The 18362-nt window shown below is 32.2% G+C and overlaps 1 protein-coding gene across 1 annotated transcript; it reads left to right on the forward strand.

Moving 5' to 3' along the window:
- The first annotated feature begins 231 nt into the window (after positions 1-231).
- On the forward strand, positions 232-3225 carry LOC149244484 (uncharacterized). Its single transcript, XM_089368013.1, has 2 exons — positions 232-2026; positions 2573-3225. Exons 1-2 carry the CDS (start codon positions 610-612, stop codon positions 2758-2760), a joined length of 1605 nt encoding a protein of 534 aa, XP_089224139.1. The 5' UTR covers positions 232-609; the 3' UTR covers positions 2761-3225.
- Positions 3226-18362: the final 15137 nt, after the last annotated feature.

Raw genomic sequence — 18362 nt, forward strand, 5'->3', positions numbered from 1 at the left:
CTTCAAAGAAAACATATTCTTAACCATTAAATCCACTCAAACTGTAATTTTGATATATCAAATTTTCCTATAATTTAATTCAAATTTATATATTTAATTAGTAAATGTTAAAGATTCATTGGTACAAGTTATTTAAAATTTATGCCAATGCAAAGGATTCACTGGTATAAGTCTTTTAAAGTTTATGCCAATATTTCAGTAGCAAGAAAGAATTCCGTTCGTTACAAAGAATAGCTTTTGATTTTCTTCGTGCAAAGGTTTGATGGGTATAAGTTTTATTAACTTCATGGCAATAATTTAGTAGCAAGTAATAATTTTGTTCGTTGCACGGAATTGATTTTTGCATCGCTTTTACAAGTTAAATTTCAGGAGGTTAAGAGCTAGGAAAACCCAATTCTCAGGTACATAATACCACAGAAGGGTTTATTTAAGTTGAAAACAGAGGCGACAAACCAGCCAAAATATATGGTGAGGATTTCTTCCTTGTATCTCAGAGCATCTTATTGAAATGTGGGTATAGTTCTCGATAGTTGAGCTGTAATATTGTATAACATTTTGGCTGGGGAAAGCCGGAATTAATTAAGGCAATTTAGACACAGGTGAAAGAAAATGAGCTTCAGTGATTTCTTGAAGGGGCAAATTTTCATCCTCATACAATGGCTGTATGCGATCTGGCAGATTGCCAGGGACACCACCTTTGTAAATTCTGTCTATTATCTCTGCCAAATGGCAATAAAGGGCCAGCTGAAGTTTTTGTTCAGAAGGAACACACACATTGAGGAAGACGCCTATGGTGTTCCTTACACTAAAATGGCAGATGGAAACGAGAAGCCGGATGTTATACACATATCTAAGAAATATAGTCTTGGGAAATCGTGGGAACCATCGTGGGAAGAATTTAAGAAGCACTATTTGGATGAGAAGAGTAACAGAAATATCAATGGTGTTAAGTTGATTGATTTTAACTGGTATTGGTATACCGTTGAATTCAATGGAAGTTATTACTTCTGCCATCAAGACATACTTTTCGAGTGGGCGATGTATGATATTCATGATGGTATGATTCTGTTAAAAGAAGTGGAGCTCATTGCCAACGAATTGGTTATGGGGACAGTCATCAGCAAAGAAGAAATGTTTGAAACTATGCTTTCCAAGGAGTACCACATAAATGAGTTGTATGCACCCTGCATATTCGGAAAGCAATATAACATTTCATGGAATGTGAGGCTTTCTGCCTTCCTAGCGACGATACCCCTGCTATTACAGGCCAAGGGATTGTCTAATCCATCAGCTCTCTGCACGCTCATTCTGATTATTGTAGATTTCGTAAGGACCCCTTTGTTGAAAGTGTACGAGCATTTCATGTCTTATTTAACCAAAGCAGTGAAGTTGTGGATATTCAGAAAGTGCAAGCTTCTTTATATTTTCTTCAGTTGGTTTAGCAAGAGATGGGCAGCTTGTGATAGGAGGTATGGCTATGCTTATTACACCACAACAGAAGAAGAGAAAAGTGTTTACCCTGTAACTACATTTGTCAAATTCAAAAATTTGGATGAGTGCCAATTTGTTGATGTGGTTCAGAGAGCAAAGCCTTGCATAGAATCATATGGATTTCAAATCAATAATGGTATCATACACTCAGCAGAATTGAGCTATGGTGAGTACTGCTTGTACGTGAAGGTCAAAGAAGGATTTTTCGTATCCAGTGTAGATGCTCTGACCATGTTCAAGTATAATCATATCTCAAAACTTGAGTTGGATTTGGAATTCTTTGGCAAAATTTTGAAAATGGGGGAATTAGTCCTCAGGGGTGTGGCGAAGATCCTGGAGATACAAATACTCTTGTCGACAGTTAGGATGTTTCTGGATCAAAGGCAAGAAAGAAGAAATGAGGTCAACTTATTGCAGGCAAGGGGCAACATAGATATGAAGGAGGAGCATCCGAACCCAGGTGGAGAATGGGACATAATGGATGAATGGAGTAAAAGGCTGCAAGGGGCACACTCAGTCGTGAACGTTACAAAAGGTACTCAGCGTTCCGTCTGCAATATATATATAAACCGATGTTTTACTAACATTATGCAATATATAGACATACATATAAACAGATGTTTTTCTAATATTTTCATTATAACTGTGTCTGGAGTATTCATTAAAACTATTTTTGTCGGGCTAAGAGCTTTTTTGACTTAAGGAAATAGGTTAACTGTTGTCAGGCGTGAAAGTCTCACCCCTTGCTGAACTCTTCCTTGACCTGATTTTACTTAAATGACAGTGTTGAGTTGACCTACTTTTACTGATGACAACCTCACTAGTCATTTTACAACTGAATTATAATAAATTTTCCTACCATATAAAAACCATTCCATTAAAAAAACCATTCCATTATAATAATCTCTAACAATTAATTATAGACTTTATTCCCTGTTACATTTCAGTGATTGCTCTCAGCTGTTCTGCATTTCTTTATTTTTCTTGCTTTTCTTTTGAAATAGTTACAGATGATATTCCAGATTTAGTACTGTAGACACATTTCATGCCATTGACAACATTTCATGAATGGCGACTGCAGCATCCGATGCTTTGGTCGTCGAGAAATTAAAAGGAGAATGCCTTGCCGGAAAACCCTCATTATTTGGAAAGCGTGGAGATGTACAGGCTGCTTTGGCTACGTTGTTTTCCATGAAATGGTATGGAAACAGAATTGATGGAAAGCAACATGTAATGGTTGTGGGTGGTCTGCTAAAGAGCAGTTTATAAAGGTTGCTAAAGAATTTAGCTTTATGTTGACCACGTTCAACGATCACGGTGGAAGTGTGGGAATGAACACTTCTCTTTCAGAACCCTTCAACCGTTTGCCGTAGCTGTCAGTCTGAATGCATCCTCCAAAACCTGAATGGCTTGATTTGCTCAATGAAATGGTTAGTGTTTCACATTAAATCTAGGAGTACCGGTCTGTTGTGTCGCCTGGAGTCTTTGGTCAAATCTATTGGGTGATTAAGTTTGGTAGCGGTTGGATCATAGAACTTGGTTCCTCGCTGTCAGATCATAAAGCTTAGCGTGAATATAATTTGTTTTGATAATGTTAAAATCAGTGGTTGTTTTTACATAGCTTGGCAGCATACCAATACTTTATTCATGATGGCTACTAGAGCAGCCAGACTTGTTTAAATCCGAGGGCTGAGGGTCCATAGCAGATGGTTAAAAAAAACGGGAAAGCGACATAAAGAGTGGAAACCAGCTCCTGCATCGATATGTTCCATATGAATGTGCAACTTACGTATATTCAGTAATGATCATATAAGACGATATGTCATATGTACGGTTAAAATTGTGTTTGATATGTACATAATTAAAAGTAAAACATAGTGTCAAGTAGATTTGCATTTTTAGTGTCGTTATTATATGCTTAATACTATGCAGCTGTCATTAGGAATTGATTATGCAAATTTAATCTTTGATTTGCATAGTTTATTATATTAAATATTAGTAGATTAATAGTTTGATGACCTTTTAGAAGTATGAAAATATTTCAATTATAATATATTTTATATTATTATAGTTATAAATTTATTAATTTTTTTGTAAGTTTGGTAGAACTATGTTTTTATTATGTCTAATACATAACTTAAAGTCTAGTGGGTGAGAAATTGAACCATTGTCTTCACATCATGGAATGCCTTAACATAGCATCCTATCACCATCTATCCAAGATCATGTACATAAACTTATTATTATTATTTAAAATAAATAACCTATAAATTAATATCTATATATATATATATATATATATATATATATATATATATATATAAATTATGTAACAAGATTATTAATTATAAATATATTCATTTTTATATTATAATGGAAAATTTGAAATTTGAAATAGATTTTTCTCCAATATCATGAGCTATTATCACACTTTATGAATGTCATATGGTCAAAAAAAACATAATTCATGTTAATATGACATTTTTAAAAATTAATTAATTTAATTTAAAAAAATAAAAGCTTAAGTATATCTAAGATAAATTTCAATCGTTAATCTTGAATAATCATAATAATATATTTTAAAATATTTAATAGAAACCAAACCTTTACCATTCACTAAATAATTATTTACCATTAAAATAAAATATTAAAAACTCTATCGCAAAATAAACACCAATTCACCCTGAAAAAAATCTCATTCTAAAAAGTATATGTTAAATTAAAAATTAAAAGCGAGACATCCTATTAAAACAAGACATTCATGTGTTAAATTAAGAATAAAGACAAAGCATGGTAATAAAGTATATATATATAGTTTGACTAATAAGGAATTTGAATTCCTGATTTTATATTTTACTTAATACTTTGTAACATAATGATGAGCTATTTTATATAAATATATTACTCATATGGGTTTTAATTATTTTTTATCAATATTTAGTTTTATTTATTTAAAAATATATATATATATATATATATATATATATATATATATAAAATAATAAAGAGGATGTTGAATATTTTTTAAAATATTTATAACTTGAAAATTATATAAAAGTTGAAAAAATATTTTTAATACATGTTTAATGTCAAGGTATGGAGTATGTTTAAAAACTGCATTTGTTTGACTAAGAGCTAGTCTTCCATTCATATAAGGAAACAGTTAACGATCCAATACCCATAGACATGAGTGAGTGAAAGTATTCTCTTCTCATAACAGTGATGTTGTCATTACTCACATCTAAATTATAATAAATTTTACACTATATAAAAAGTACATATTTAATGTGTGCTAGATAATTTGATAAATAAGATTGATTTAAGTTAAGAATTAAAAAAAACATATAAATTTAACATTATTTGCAAACATAGATCAATATTTATGATATAAAAAGGGATATAACTTGTTTACTAGTTTCCATTCACTTTAATTTGAGGAGGATTTAAAAAAAAACAATTGAGATTTCAATTAAAAATACTTTAATTATAATACTTAATAACAAAATTTTTTTTTTTTTAATCTTATATTTATATTTTTTCAGTTGTGATTGGTTCAATACGAAAGAAAAAAAAGACATCATGGTTCCTTATTAATTTTTCATACTTTTGGAGAAGATATTGATTTAGAGATTTCAAAGTTGTTTAAAATAAAGTTTTAAAAAAAGTGTTAGATTTTATTAATGTGGAGTAAGAATACAAGAAAGTAACAATAATATATGATCAGAAGAGCTAGTTAAAAAATTTCATATATGAGAACATATTATAAGGATAAATATCTTAATGTTTAAGATATTATTTACATATAATTTAGAGTACCAAATTTAATATTATTAGTACAAAAATTAAGATAGATATGATTTAGTAAAAGGGGAAACATGTTATGGGAAAGGGTAATATTTTAGTTTTTTAGCATTATCACAAGAAGTCAAAATATGTTTTTCTTCCAATTAAAGTCAAAGGAATGAGAGAACACATTGTTATCCAACCACTCAAGTATAGTTTTCCTCTCTTAGGATAAGACTTATATTGTAAGGAAAAAAACACAAAATTAGACAAGCTAGCAACAAGAAAATGTATTTATGTGTGAGTGTAATTTTTTTTCAGAGAAAAATTGTTTTTGTGTGCTTATCCTTCTCTCTAGAAGTCTGGAATTATAAAGAGAAAACAATTATAAGAGCTAGGTCATAAAATTTATGAGTTGAAAATTTTAATACTAATAAAAATTCTTATTTAAACTTATGAATGAACAATAATAACATTTGATAAGTTTACCATTTTAGTATTCTTTGTGTATTCATTCTAGTTAGCACACTCCCTAAGAAGCTACATCTTGATAATTATTCTCGACTAGTTTAAATGTTCAACTAGCCTCTGCATCAAGGAAGCTTCATTTCACCCAAGGGTTTGGTAAATGCATAAATTTCATTGAATTGAGTATTCATTGACTTGAGTCTTGACCATGACTATTATCACCTCACTTCATTATTATCACCCATGCTTCTATGAACCCCAATATTGTAAGAAGAGTGGTGTAACTCCCAAGGCTACCAACATAAATTATCAACCTGAGGTTTGCACAAACTTAAAGGGGACCAACACTATATGTGCAAGAGACACCTTCCTCTTCCTAGTCTGACTCTCTTCGATGCAGGTAAAAGAAAGCAATGAAAATAGTTTAAATGAGAAAAGATCTAGGTAAGTTGTCAATCCTAATCTGCAAAAGGTAAATAACAATAAGAAAATATATTCTACTTTTACTAGAAAGTAAATCTAGACTAATTGTAGAAGTCAACATTCAAGAAGCAAGCAATATAAGAGCTAAATGGCGACGTAACCAAGCCTTAACTCAAAAAAAGTGATCTTAGAGGATTCAAAGGATATAAATCTACTTCTACCATGAATTTGGAGTGAATCTCGGAAAGGAATATCTTGAAAACAAATTGTTGCACGATTGTTACATGATTGCTACAAGATTGTTGTTTCTCGAGTTACCTTGCCAAATTCCCAAGAAAATCAAATGAAAATTAGATGGGGTAACTTTTTTTTATTAATTAGGATGTCCTAGGACTCCAATTCTAGTGGAATCACTCAAAAATACCCTTTCTAACATATGCTAAAAATTAGTAGAAAATTACTACTCTAGAAACTAGAAATTCGAGAATGAGTGAGCTAATTAACCTACCAAATTCCTAACCTGATCAAATGCAAATGCTATGGGGTATATTTTGTTATTAAGAATAATGTTTTTAGGACTCAATCTAAGTGTATTCAACTCAAAAGATTCTCGTTAATATGTTCTAAAAATAAACAGAAAATTGCTAAGCAGGATTCATGGGAATGACTATCTATCTACTTTATTAACCAAAGGAAAGTCCCTACTAGGTATCTGAATCCATTTTATTTTTATTTATGGTTTTATGATCATTATTTAGTGCCTAGGAGTGGTCAATATTGTTATGGGGCAAATTATAATGCATTTGGAGGTTTTTTCGTAGTGCTACAGGATTGTCTTGTAAGTGTTACAAGAAAATGTCGAGAACAAGTTTAATGAAGGGGAAGGCGGGAAGGTGAATGATGGTGGTTGGGATGGATAAAGGAAAGATGGAAGAGCCTTATCCAATCCTTATATGGGTCATATAGTTTATACTATAGAGAAAAAAGAAAATATATCCTCTTCTTGTAGAAAAGTTGTAATTGTGGACAAATAGTAGAAAATCGAAGCAGAGTTATGAAGGTGGACTTTTGGGCACTTGAATAATTTAAACATGTTGCTAAAAAAAGTGACAATATTGTACACCATAAATGCATGCATCTGATAATGTTGTCTAATCAAAACCTTTAACTGAGTGCAAACTAGTTATTAAATAGAACTTAGAAATGGAAATGCAGAGGGGCAACGAATGGAAACTAGTCACTAAAAAAGCATATGGATACTCATAAATATTTTTAGCGAGTCCTGAAACAAAAAAAAACCTCATGAATATTAACACTATAAATCTACTACAAACTCTGTTATCCAGATTGCTTTTAAATGAAGTAATAACCAACAAACTAACCTAAATTGAATGCATAAAGAAAAGAAAAAAATATAAAGGGGCTTGAGTACCGAGGGTTGGGCCCTAACCCTAGGGAGCTCAGGATCCTATAAAGACAACTCAAATTGAAAATAAGTTGGATTTCATTAACTCAAAATACTGTTCATACATCAATAGTTAAAATTCTCCATACAAAGGACTTTCTCCTAGCTCCAAAAATCTAATCTCTTATTCAAATACACTGTGGGCTACTAGCCCCTCTTATTTATACATAAAGTGATGAAGAGTAGCCTCCATGATGAGGGGGGTTGTTTCCCTCCAATTCCCTAAAATTGTGGATTTGGTTCCCTCATTGATTTTTAATTCCAAGGAGGATAGATCCTCTGTAAGCCAACCAAGCTCAAGATCCTCTTTGTTGGAAATGTGCTAACTACTAAGAGCGGGGTGACACAGTAGTGACTGTGTTTCTTAAATTTTTTATTTCTTTTCAATTTACTATAACACGTTCACATAATAAGCCATTATTAGATTAACCGACAAATACAATGATCATCATATAAAAGCCGTAACATAATCAAAACAATCACATTCATAAAGGACACAAGGATCTCTGGTGGAAAACCCCCCTCCAGGGAAAAAAACACCATTTGATGTTGTTGCTGCTCTACTTCTAATTTTATTAATCAAGAAAATCAATTTACATCATGATACCTAGCTATGTACAACAAGGAAGTTTCTCATATGAAATTGACTATGAGAACACCCATCCACTAGAGACTCATATCCCCTAAAAGCCTCACCTGACAACCATTGGACTATGATAATGCTACTTCCTCTACTAAAGCTACCTACACCCATAGGCTAGGAACACCCATCTTTTCTTCCCCAAGTTATCTTGATCTCTTGATCACTAGGGCCACATTTCAAAATGTTTCAAACTCGACCCTGTACAAAACAACAACTTTCTCTCTTTTATAAGCTCAATACATCATCTCAATAAAACAAACCCAATACATCAACATATGCACTCTTCACAACATACACAACTATATCTCTCTCACTGAGCTACACAAGGATATATATCAATGACAACATGCTCAAATGGATCCAACAATAACCTACAATTGTCAATCATATGAACACACAAGTCCTCTCTCATGCAACTCAATTCATAATGTGAATCGAGGCATATACAAATCCTTCTCTGCAATCACACATATCAGACACATATAAATCTCAATAATACACCATTGATCCCTGCAATCATATGCGTGTTAGCTACAACATAGAAGAGGCTATCACTTCTAACTATAACCTGAAATTGTTTCTTCATTAACACAATCAAATATAGAATGTCCCTATGAGTATCCTCTGCTGCAAGCTTCTACAAACTCCATCACATTCAGAAAAACAAATCCTTCTTCTCTGAAATCATGGTTGACCTCTCCATAAATATCCTCGCTCTCTGATCTCATAATATTATATCTTTGTGCGATCCTATCTAGAAATTCGACCTTTGCATCATCATGTTCTATGGGAGGTCACCCTCTGCTCTCTACATAAATCTCTCCTTTGTTTCCTCGCTCACAATGGTGGCTACTCCTTATTTTAAATAATTTTTTCCACTAAATCCACTCCTCACGTCATTAATGCATTCACACTCCAAAACACATTAAGACATGTTGATTTAGTCAATTGGAATCTTCCATGAAAATTGTCGAAGAAGATACATCAATAAAACCAATTAAATCATCCGACGAGCACAAGAAATCCAAAGAAACTTCATCTACATGCATAGTGAGTAAAAATCCCACTCTCCATGTGACTGTGATCCATAGTCTCTCTCACAAGCCCACAAGCGAGCGAATGGAGCCTAAACCCACTCCCACACGATTGGCTCCATGCAACTATGGCAGAGTGATGATAGAAAACCGCTCAAATCAACTCATAATTGCATCCAACTTGTTTCTGAGCATCGCTGACATCTGTAAATCTTTTCAATCCATGAAAAACCTCAAAACCATCTCTACAACATCTTGAAGAGTTCATACATGATGTAGTCATCATAAGGGAAATAACCAACTCAAGGGAGAAAAAACTATAACAAGTGGCAACAAACATGAAGCTAAGTTCTACATGAGATCTCACGGAAAATTTTAGGGGCTAATATTCGCAAGTGGGCTAATTTTCCATGCTTTTTCCAAAAAACGATTCATTAATTTCCATTTTTTCTAAAAATTATTCGTGCAAATTTTATAGTGTGAAATTGGTTTACCTTAAAAACACCAAAATTTTATATAGAGACAATATAATATTAGTAGAAATTTGAATACTTTTACAAAAAAATTACCAAACATTTTACAAATTGAATATTATGTACTAGTGAGATTCGCCAAGGTTTCTAAATTTTAAAATAAATTTCCATCCTTAAAAGTTTCCCTAGGGATCATGACATCCTCTACAACACCTTTACACATCATCAGAAATCCAAACCATCACTCAGGAAAAGGAATTCAACAACTGATAGAGATAATCATAAACACACAGATGCAGCCAAAAAACACTTCATTTCATTAATAGAAAATTATTGAACTGTGCTTACTAATAGAATGGAAATAAGATACCTTGGGTGATGGTAGCTTATCTCTCAGAAGAGATGTGGTGGCTACATGCCTCTGAATTGTGTTACAATGAGGCTCAAGGTCCTATTTATTATTGGAAAACATGAGAAAACCCTAAACAACCAAAACCCTAACCCAAGAGACCAAGAGTTTGTGGGCCCCATTTGGGTTAGTTATATTTCAATTATAATATATTTTATATTGTTATAGTTATAAATTTATTAATTTTTTTGTAAGTTTGGTAGAACTATGTTTTTATCATGTCTAATACATAACTTAAAGTCTAGTGGGTGAGAAATTGAACCATTGTCTTCACAACATGGAATGCCTTAACATAGCATCCTATCACCATCTATCCAAGATCATGTACATAAACTTATTATTATTATTTAAAATAAATAACCTATAAATTAATATCTATCTATCTATCTATATATATATATATATATATATATATATATATATAATGTAACAAGATTATTAATTATAAATATATTCATTTTTATATTATAATGGAAAATTTGAAATTTGAAATAGATTTTTCTCCAATATCATGAGTTATTATCACACTTTATTAATGTCATATGGTCCAAAAAAAACATAATTCATGTTAATATGACATTTTTTAAAATTAATTAATTTGATTAAAAAAATAAAAGCTTAAGTATATCTAAGATAAATTTCAATCATTAATCTTGAATAATCATAATAATATATTTTAAAATATTTAATAGAAACCAAACCTTTACCATTCACTAAATAATTATTGACAATTAAAATAAAATATTAAAAACTCTATCGCAAAATAAACACCAATTCACCATGAAAAAAAATCTCATTCTAAAAAGTATATGTTAAATTAAAAATTAAAAGCGAGACATCCTATTAAAACAAGACATTCATGTGTTAAATTAAGAATAAAGACAAAGCATGGTAATAAAGTATATATATATATAGTTTGACTAATAAGGAATTTGAATTCCTAATTTTATATTTTACTTAATACTTTGTAACATAATGATGAGCTATTTTATATAAATATATTATACATATGGTTTTTAATTATTTTTTTTCAATATTTAGTTTTATTTATTTATTTATATATATATATATATATATATATAGGATGTTGAATATTTTTTTAAATATTTATAATTTGAAAACTATATAAAAGTTGAAAAACTATTTTTAATACATGTTTAATATCAAGGTATGGAGTATGTTCAAAAACTGCATTTGTTTGACTAAGAGCTAGTCTTCCATTCATATAAGGAAACGGGTTAACGATCCAAGGTCCAGAGACATGAGTGAGTGAAAGTATTCCCTTCTCATAACAGTGATGTTGTCATTACTCACATCTAAATTATAATAAATTTTACACTATATAAAAAATACATATTTAATGTGTGCTAGATAATTTGATAAATAAGATTGATTTAAATTAAGAATTGAAAAAAACATATAAATTTAACATTATTTGCAAACATAGATCAATATTTATGATATAAAACGGATATAACTTGTTTACTAGTTTCCATTCACTTTAGTTTCCATTCACTTTAATTTGAGGAGGAATTAAAAAAAAACAATTGAGATTTCAATTAAGAAATACTTTAATTATAATACTTAATAACAAAAAAAAAACCTTTAATATTTATAATGATAGCATTTTCACCCTTTATATTAAGTAGTATTTAAATATTTTATTTTATTTTCTAATTTTTTTTAATCTTATATTTATATTTTTTCAGTTGTGATTGGTTCAATACGAAAGAAAAAAAAGACATCATGGTTCCGTATTAATTTTTCATACTTTTGAAGAAGATATTGATTTAGAGATTTCAAAGTGGTTTAAAATAAAGTTTTAAAAAAAGTGTTAGATTTTATTAATGTGGAGTAAGAATACAAGAAAGTAACAATAATATATGATGAGAAGAGCTAGTTAAAAAAGTTTCATATATGAGAAGATATTATAAGGATAAATATCTTAATGTTTAAGATATTATTTACATATACTTTAGAGTACCAAATTTAATATTATTAGTAAAAAAAATTAAGATAGATATGATTTTAGTAAAAGGGGAAACATGTTATGGGCAAGGGTAATATTTTAGTTTTTTAGCATTATCACAAGAAGTCAAAATATGTTTTTCTTCCAATTAAAGTCAAAGGAATGAGAGAACACATTGTTATCCAACCACTCAAGTATAGTTTTCCTCTCTTAGGATAAGACTTATATTGTAAGGAAAAAACACAAAATTAGACAAGCTCGCAACAAGAAAATGTATTTATGTGTGAGTGTAATGTTTTTCAAAGAAAAGTTATTTTTGTGTGCTTATCCTTCTCTCTAGAAGTCTGGAATTATAAAGAGAAAACAATTATAAGAGCTAGGTCATAAAATTTATGAGTTGAAAATTTTAATACTAATAAAAATTCTTATTTAAACTTATGAATGAACAATAATAACATTTGATAAGTTTACCATTTTAGTATTCTTTGTGTATTCATTCTAGTTAGCACACTCCCTAAGAAGCTACATCTTGATAATTATTATGGCTAGTTTAAATGTTCAACTAGCCTCTACATCAAGAAAGCTTCATTTCACTCAAGGGTTTGGTAAATGCATAAAATTCATTGAATTGAGTATTCATTGACTTGAGTCTTGACCATGACTATTATCACATCACTTCATTATTATCACCCATGCTTCTATGAACCCCAAGATTGTAAGAAGAGTGGTGTAACTCCCAAGGCTACCAACATAAATTATCAACCCGAGGTTTGTACAAACTTAAAGAGGACCAACACTATATGTGCAACAGACACCTTCCTCTTCCTAGTCTGACTCTCTTCGATGCAAGTGAAAGAAAGCAATGAAAACAGTTCAAATGAGAAAAGATCTAGGTAAGTTGTCAATCCTAATCTGCAAAAGGTAAATAAGAATAAGAAAATATATTCTACTTTTACTAGAAAGTAAATCTAGACTAATTGTAGAAATCAACATTCAAGAAGCAAGGAATATAAGAGCTAAATGGCGACGTAACCAAGCCTTAACTCAAAAAAAGTGATCTTAGAGCATTCAAAGGACATAAATCTACTTCTATCATGAATTTGGAGTGAATCTTGGAAAGGAATATCTTGAAAACAAATTGTTGCAGGATTGTTACATGATTGCTACAAGATTGTTGTTTCTCGAGTTACCTTGCCAAATTCCCAAGAAAATCAAATGAAAATTAGATGGGGTGACTTTTTTATTAATTAGGACGTCCTAGGACTCCAATTCTAGTGGAATCACTCAAAAATACCCTTTCTAACATATGCTAAAAATTAGTAGAAAATTACTACTCTAGAAACTAGAAATTCGATAATGAGTGAGCTAATTAACCTACCAAATTCCTAACCCGATCAAATGAAAATGATATGGGGTATATTTTGTTATTAATAATAATGTTTTTAGGACTCAATCCAAGTGTATTCAACTCAAAAGATTCTTGTTAATATGTTCTAAAAATAAACAGAAAATTGCTACTGCTTTGTTACAGGATTCATGGGAATGACTATCTATCTACTTTATTAACCAAAGGAAAGTCCCTACTAGGTATCTGAATCCATTTTATTTTTATTTATGGTTTTATGATCATTATTTAGTGCCTAGGAGTGGTCAATATTGTTATGGGGCAAATTATAATGCATTTGGAGGTTTTTTCGTAGTGCTACAGGATTGTCTTGTAAGTGTTACAAGAAAATGTCGAGAACAAGTTTAATGAAGGGGAAGGCGGGAAGGTGAATGATGGTGGTTGGGATGGATAAAGGAGAGATGGAAGAGCCTTATCCAATCCTTATATGGGTCATATAGTTTATAATATAGAGAAAAAAAAAATATATCCTCTTCTTGTAGAAAAGTTGTAATTGTGGACAAATAGTAGAAAATTGAAGCAGAGTTATGACGGTGGACTTTTGGGCACCTGAATAATTTAAACATGTTGCTAAAAAAAGTGACAATATTGTAGACCATAAATGCATGCATGTGATAATGTTATCTAACCAAAACCTTTAACTGAGTGCAAACTAGTTGTTAAATAGAACTTAGAAATGGAAATGCAGAGGGGCAACGAATGGAAACTAGTCACTAAAAAAGCATATGGATAGTCATAAATATTTTTAGCCAGTCATGAAACAAAAAAAAAAACCTCATGAATATTAACACTATAAATCTACTACAAACTCTGTTATCGAGAATGCTTTTAAATGAAGTAATAACCAACAAACTAACCTAAATTGAATGCATAAAGAAAAGAAAAAAATATAAAGGGGCTTGAGTACCCAGGGTTGGGCCCTAACCCTAGGGAGCTCAGGATCCTATAAAGACAACTCAAATTGAAAATAAGTTGGATTTCATTAACTCGAAATATTGTTCATACATCAATAGTTAAAATTCTCAATACAAAGGACTTGCTCCTAGCTCCAAAAATCTAATCTCTTATTCAAATACACTGTGGGCTACTAGCCCCTCTTATTTATACATAAAGTGATGAAGAGTAGCCTCCATGATGAGGGGGGTTGTTTCCCTCCAATTCCCTAAAATTGTGGATTTGGTTCCCTCATTGATTTTTAATTCCAAGAAGGATAGATTCTCTGTAAGCCAACCAAGCTCAAGATCCTCTTTGTTGGAAATGTGCTCACTACTAAGAGGGGGGTGACACAGTAGTGACCGTGTTTCTTAAATTTTTCATTTCTTTTCAATTTACTAAAACACATTCACATAATATGCCATTATTAGATTAACCGACAAATACAACAATCATCATATGAAAGCCATAACATAATCAAAACAATCACATTCACAAAGGACACAAGGATCTCTGGTGGAAAACCCCCCTCCAGGGAAAAAAACACCATTTGATGTTGTTGCTACTCTACTTCTAATTTTATTAATCAAGAAAATCAATTTACATCATCATACCTAGATATGTACAACAAGGAGGTTTCTCATATGAAATTGACTATGAGAACACCCATCCACTAGAGACTCATATCCCCTAAAAGCCTCACCTGACAACGATTGGACTATGATAATGCTACTTCCTCTAATAAATCTACCTACACCCATAGGCTAGGAACACCCATCTTTTCTTCCCCAAGTTATCTTGATCTGTTGATCACTAGGTCCACATTTCAAAATGTTTCAAACTCGACCCCTGTACAAAACAACAACTTTCTCTCCTTTATAAGCTCAATACATCATCTCAAGAAAAGAAACCCAATACATCAACATATTCACTCTTAACAACATACACAACTATATCTCTCTCACTGAGCTACACAAGGATATATATCAATGACAACATGCTCAAATGGATCCAACAATAACCAACAATTGTCAATCATATCAACACACAAGTCCTCTCTCATGCAACTCAATTCATAATGTGAATCGAAGCATATACAAATCCTTCTCTGCAATCACACATATCAAACACATATAAATCTCAATAATACACCATTGATACATGCAATCATAAGCGTGCTTGCTACAACATAGAAGAGGCTATCACTTCTAACTATAACATAAAATTGTTTCTTCATTAACACAATCAAATATAGAATGTCCATATGAGTATCCTCTGCTGCAAGCTTCTACAAACTCCATCACATTCAGGAAAACAAATCCTTCTTCTCTGAAATCATGGTTGACCTCTCCATAAATATCCTCGCTCTCTGATCTCATAATATTATATCTTTGTGCAATCCTATCTAGAAATTCGACCTTTGCATCATCATGTTCTATGGGAGGTCACCCTCTGCTCTCTACATAAATCTCTCCTTTGTTTCCTCGCTCACAATGGTGGCTACTCCTTATTTTAAATAATTTTTTCCACTAAATCCACTCCTCACGTCATTAGTTCATTCACACTTCAAAACACATTAAGACATGTTGATTTAGTCAATTGGAATCTTCCATGAAAATTGTCAAAGAAGATACATCAATAAAACCAATTAAATCATCCGACGAGCACAAGAAATCCAAAGAAACTTCATCTACATGCATAGTGAGTAAAAATCCCACTCTCCATGTGACTGTGATCCATAGTCTCTCTCACAAGCCCACAAGCCAGTGAATGGCGCCTAAACCCACTCCCACACGATTGGCTCCACGCAAGTATGGCAGAGTGATGATAGAAAACCGCTCAAATCAACTCATAACTGCATCCAACTTGTTTCTCAGCATCACTGACATCTGTAAATCTTTTCCAATCCATGAAAAACCTCAAAACCATCTCTACAACATCTTGAAGAGTTCATACATGATGTAGTCATCATAAGGGAAATAACCAACTCAAGAGAGAAAAAACTATAACAAGTGGCAACAAACATGAAGCTCAGTTCTACATGAGATCTCAGGGAAAATTTTAGGGGCTAATATTCGCAAGTGGCCTAATTTTCCATGCTTTTTCCAAAAAACGATTCATTAATTTCCATTTTTTCTAAAAATTATTCGCGCAAATTTTATAGTGTGAAATTGTTTTACCTTAAAAACACCAAAATTTTATATAGAGACAATATAATATTAGTATAAATTTGAATACTTTTACAAAAAAATTACCAAACATTTTACAAATTGCATATTATGTACTAGTGAGATTCGCCAAGGTTTCTAAACTTTAAAATAAATTTCCATCCTTAAAATTTTCCCTAGGGATCATGACATCCTCTACAACACCTTTACACATCATCAGAAATCCAAACCATCACTCAGGATGATCCGAACCTAAAAAGGAATTCAAAAACTTACAAAGATAATCATAAACACAGAGATGCAGCCAAAAAACACTTCATTTTATTAATAGAAAAATATTGAACCGTGCTTACTGATAGAATGGAAATAAGATACCTCGGGCGATGGTATCTTATCTCTGAGAAGAGATGTGGTGGCTACATGCCTCTGAATTGTGTTACAATGAGGCTTAAGGTCCTATTTATTATTGGAAAACATGAGAAAACCCTAAACAACCAAAACCCTAACCCAAGAGACCAATAGTTTGTGGGCCCCATTGGGGTTAGTTGGGAATCCAACTTCCTGAGTCGTAACTTGGTCATATTATCTATGTTTGGCGTGTACGATACATTGTTGGAAAGGTATCTCTGAGTACTAAAGGTTTCACCACATGCCCTTACCTATGGCCATGGGCCTATCGCAGACCCAAAAAAAATGTATTTTAGGGGTTGAAAACTACTCAAAAGTTCAGGACCCGAAAAAACTACTAAAAATAGTAAATGTTGAAATGAACAAGGAAACAAATGAAACTGGCTGGGGCTTCTAGGAGGAATAGGAAGGTGGCCACCAATATCCACTTGGATCATTCTTCCCCCTTAGGAAGCCATGGTCCCCATTATGTGTAGAGCCTCCATGAGGTGAGGAATTTTCTGTTGAACCTGGTCCCTGGTGAACCACTTGCCATGGTGAAGGAGTTGGCTTGCTTCGAAAACTTGACATAGTTGTATCCTCTATTGGCGAGTGTTCTTCATCTGTGTGTCCATGATCTAATCAGTTGTGGCCTCTTCCATGCAATCTGGGTTGAGCTCTGTGGGTGTGATTTGTTCTGCGATGTCAGATGTGTCCAACAATGGTGGAAAGTATGGTCGAAGGTGATATACATTGAACATTGGGTGCAGGACAAGGACAAGTTGGATGTTAAGCTTGAAGGAATTGTCACCGACGGCCTTGGTGATGGTGTATGGTCCATATCAGAGTGGGAAAAACTTGCGGTGGGGTTCAACAAGGCGCTCCTTCTACAAATGTAGCCAAACATTGTCACCCACCTTGAACTTGTGCAGCACTTGATACTGATCATGGCATCACTTGTACTTAGCATTGGCTCTATCTCATATATCATGGACCTGCTGGCGGATGTGTTGAATGCGCTCCATGAAACTGTTAGCCCTTTCAACTTTAGATTGAACGTGAGCCAAATCTACCCGAGTGGCTGCAAATGGCATGGCCACATCAATGGGGCATAATGGCTAAAATCCCAGCCCTACCTGAAAGGGGTTGTGGCATGTTGAGTTGTGGAGAGATCTGTTGTAGCTGTGTTGGAAATAGAAGAGACTTTAATCCCACGTGTGTGGATGCTCCTAGTTGTACATGTGCATAATCTGTATGACCATCTAGTTGACAATCTCTGTTTGGCCATCAGTTTGGGGATGGAAAGTTGTG

This window comes from Pinus tabuliformis, chromosome 8 (assembly GCF_031772625.1).
Source record: "Pinus tabuliformis cultivar Carrire ecotype Pingquan chromosome 8, CPIR1, whole genome shotgun sequence".
NCBI classification, from domain to species: domain Eukaryota; kingdom Viridiplantae; phylum Streptophyta; class Pinopsida; order Pinales; family Pinaceae; genus Pinus; species Pinus tabuliformis.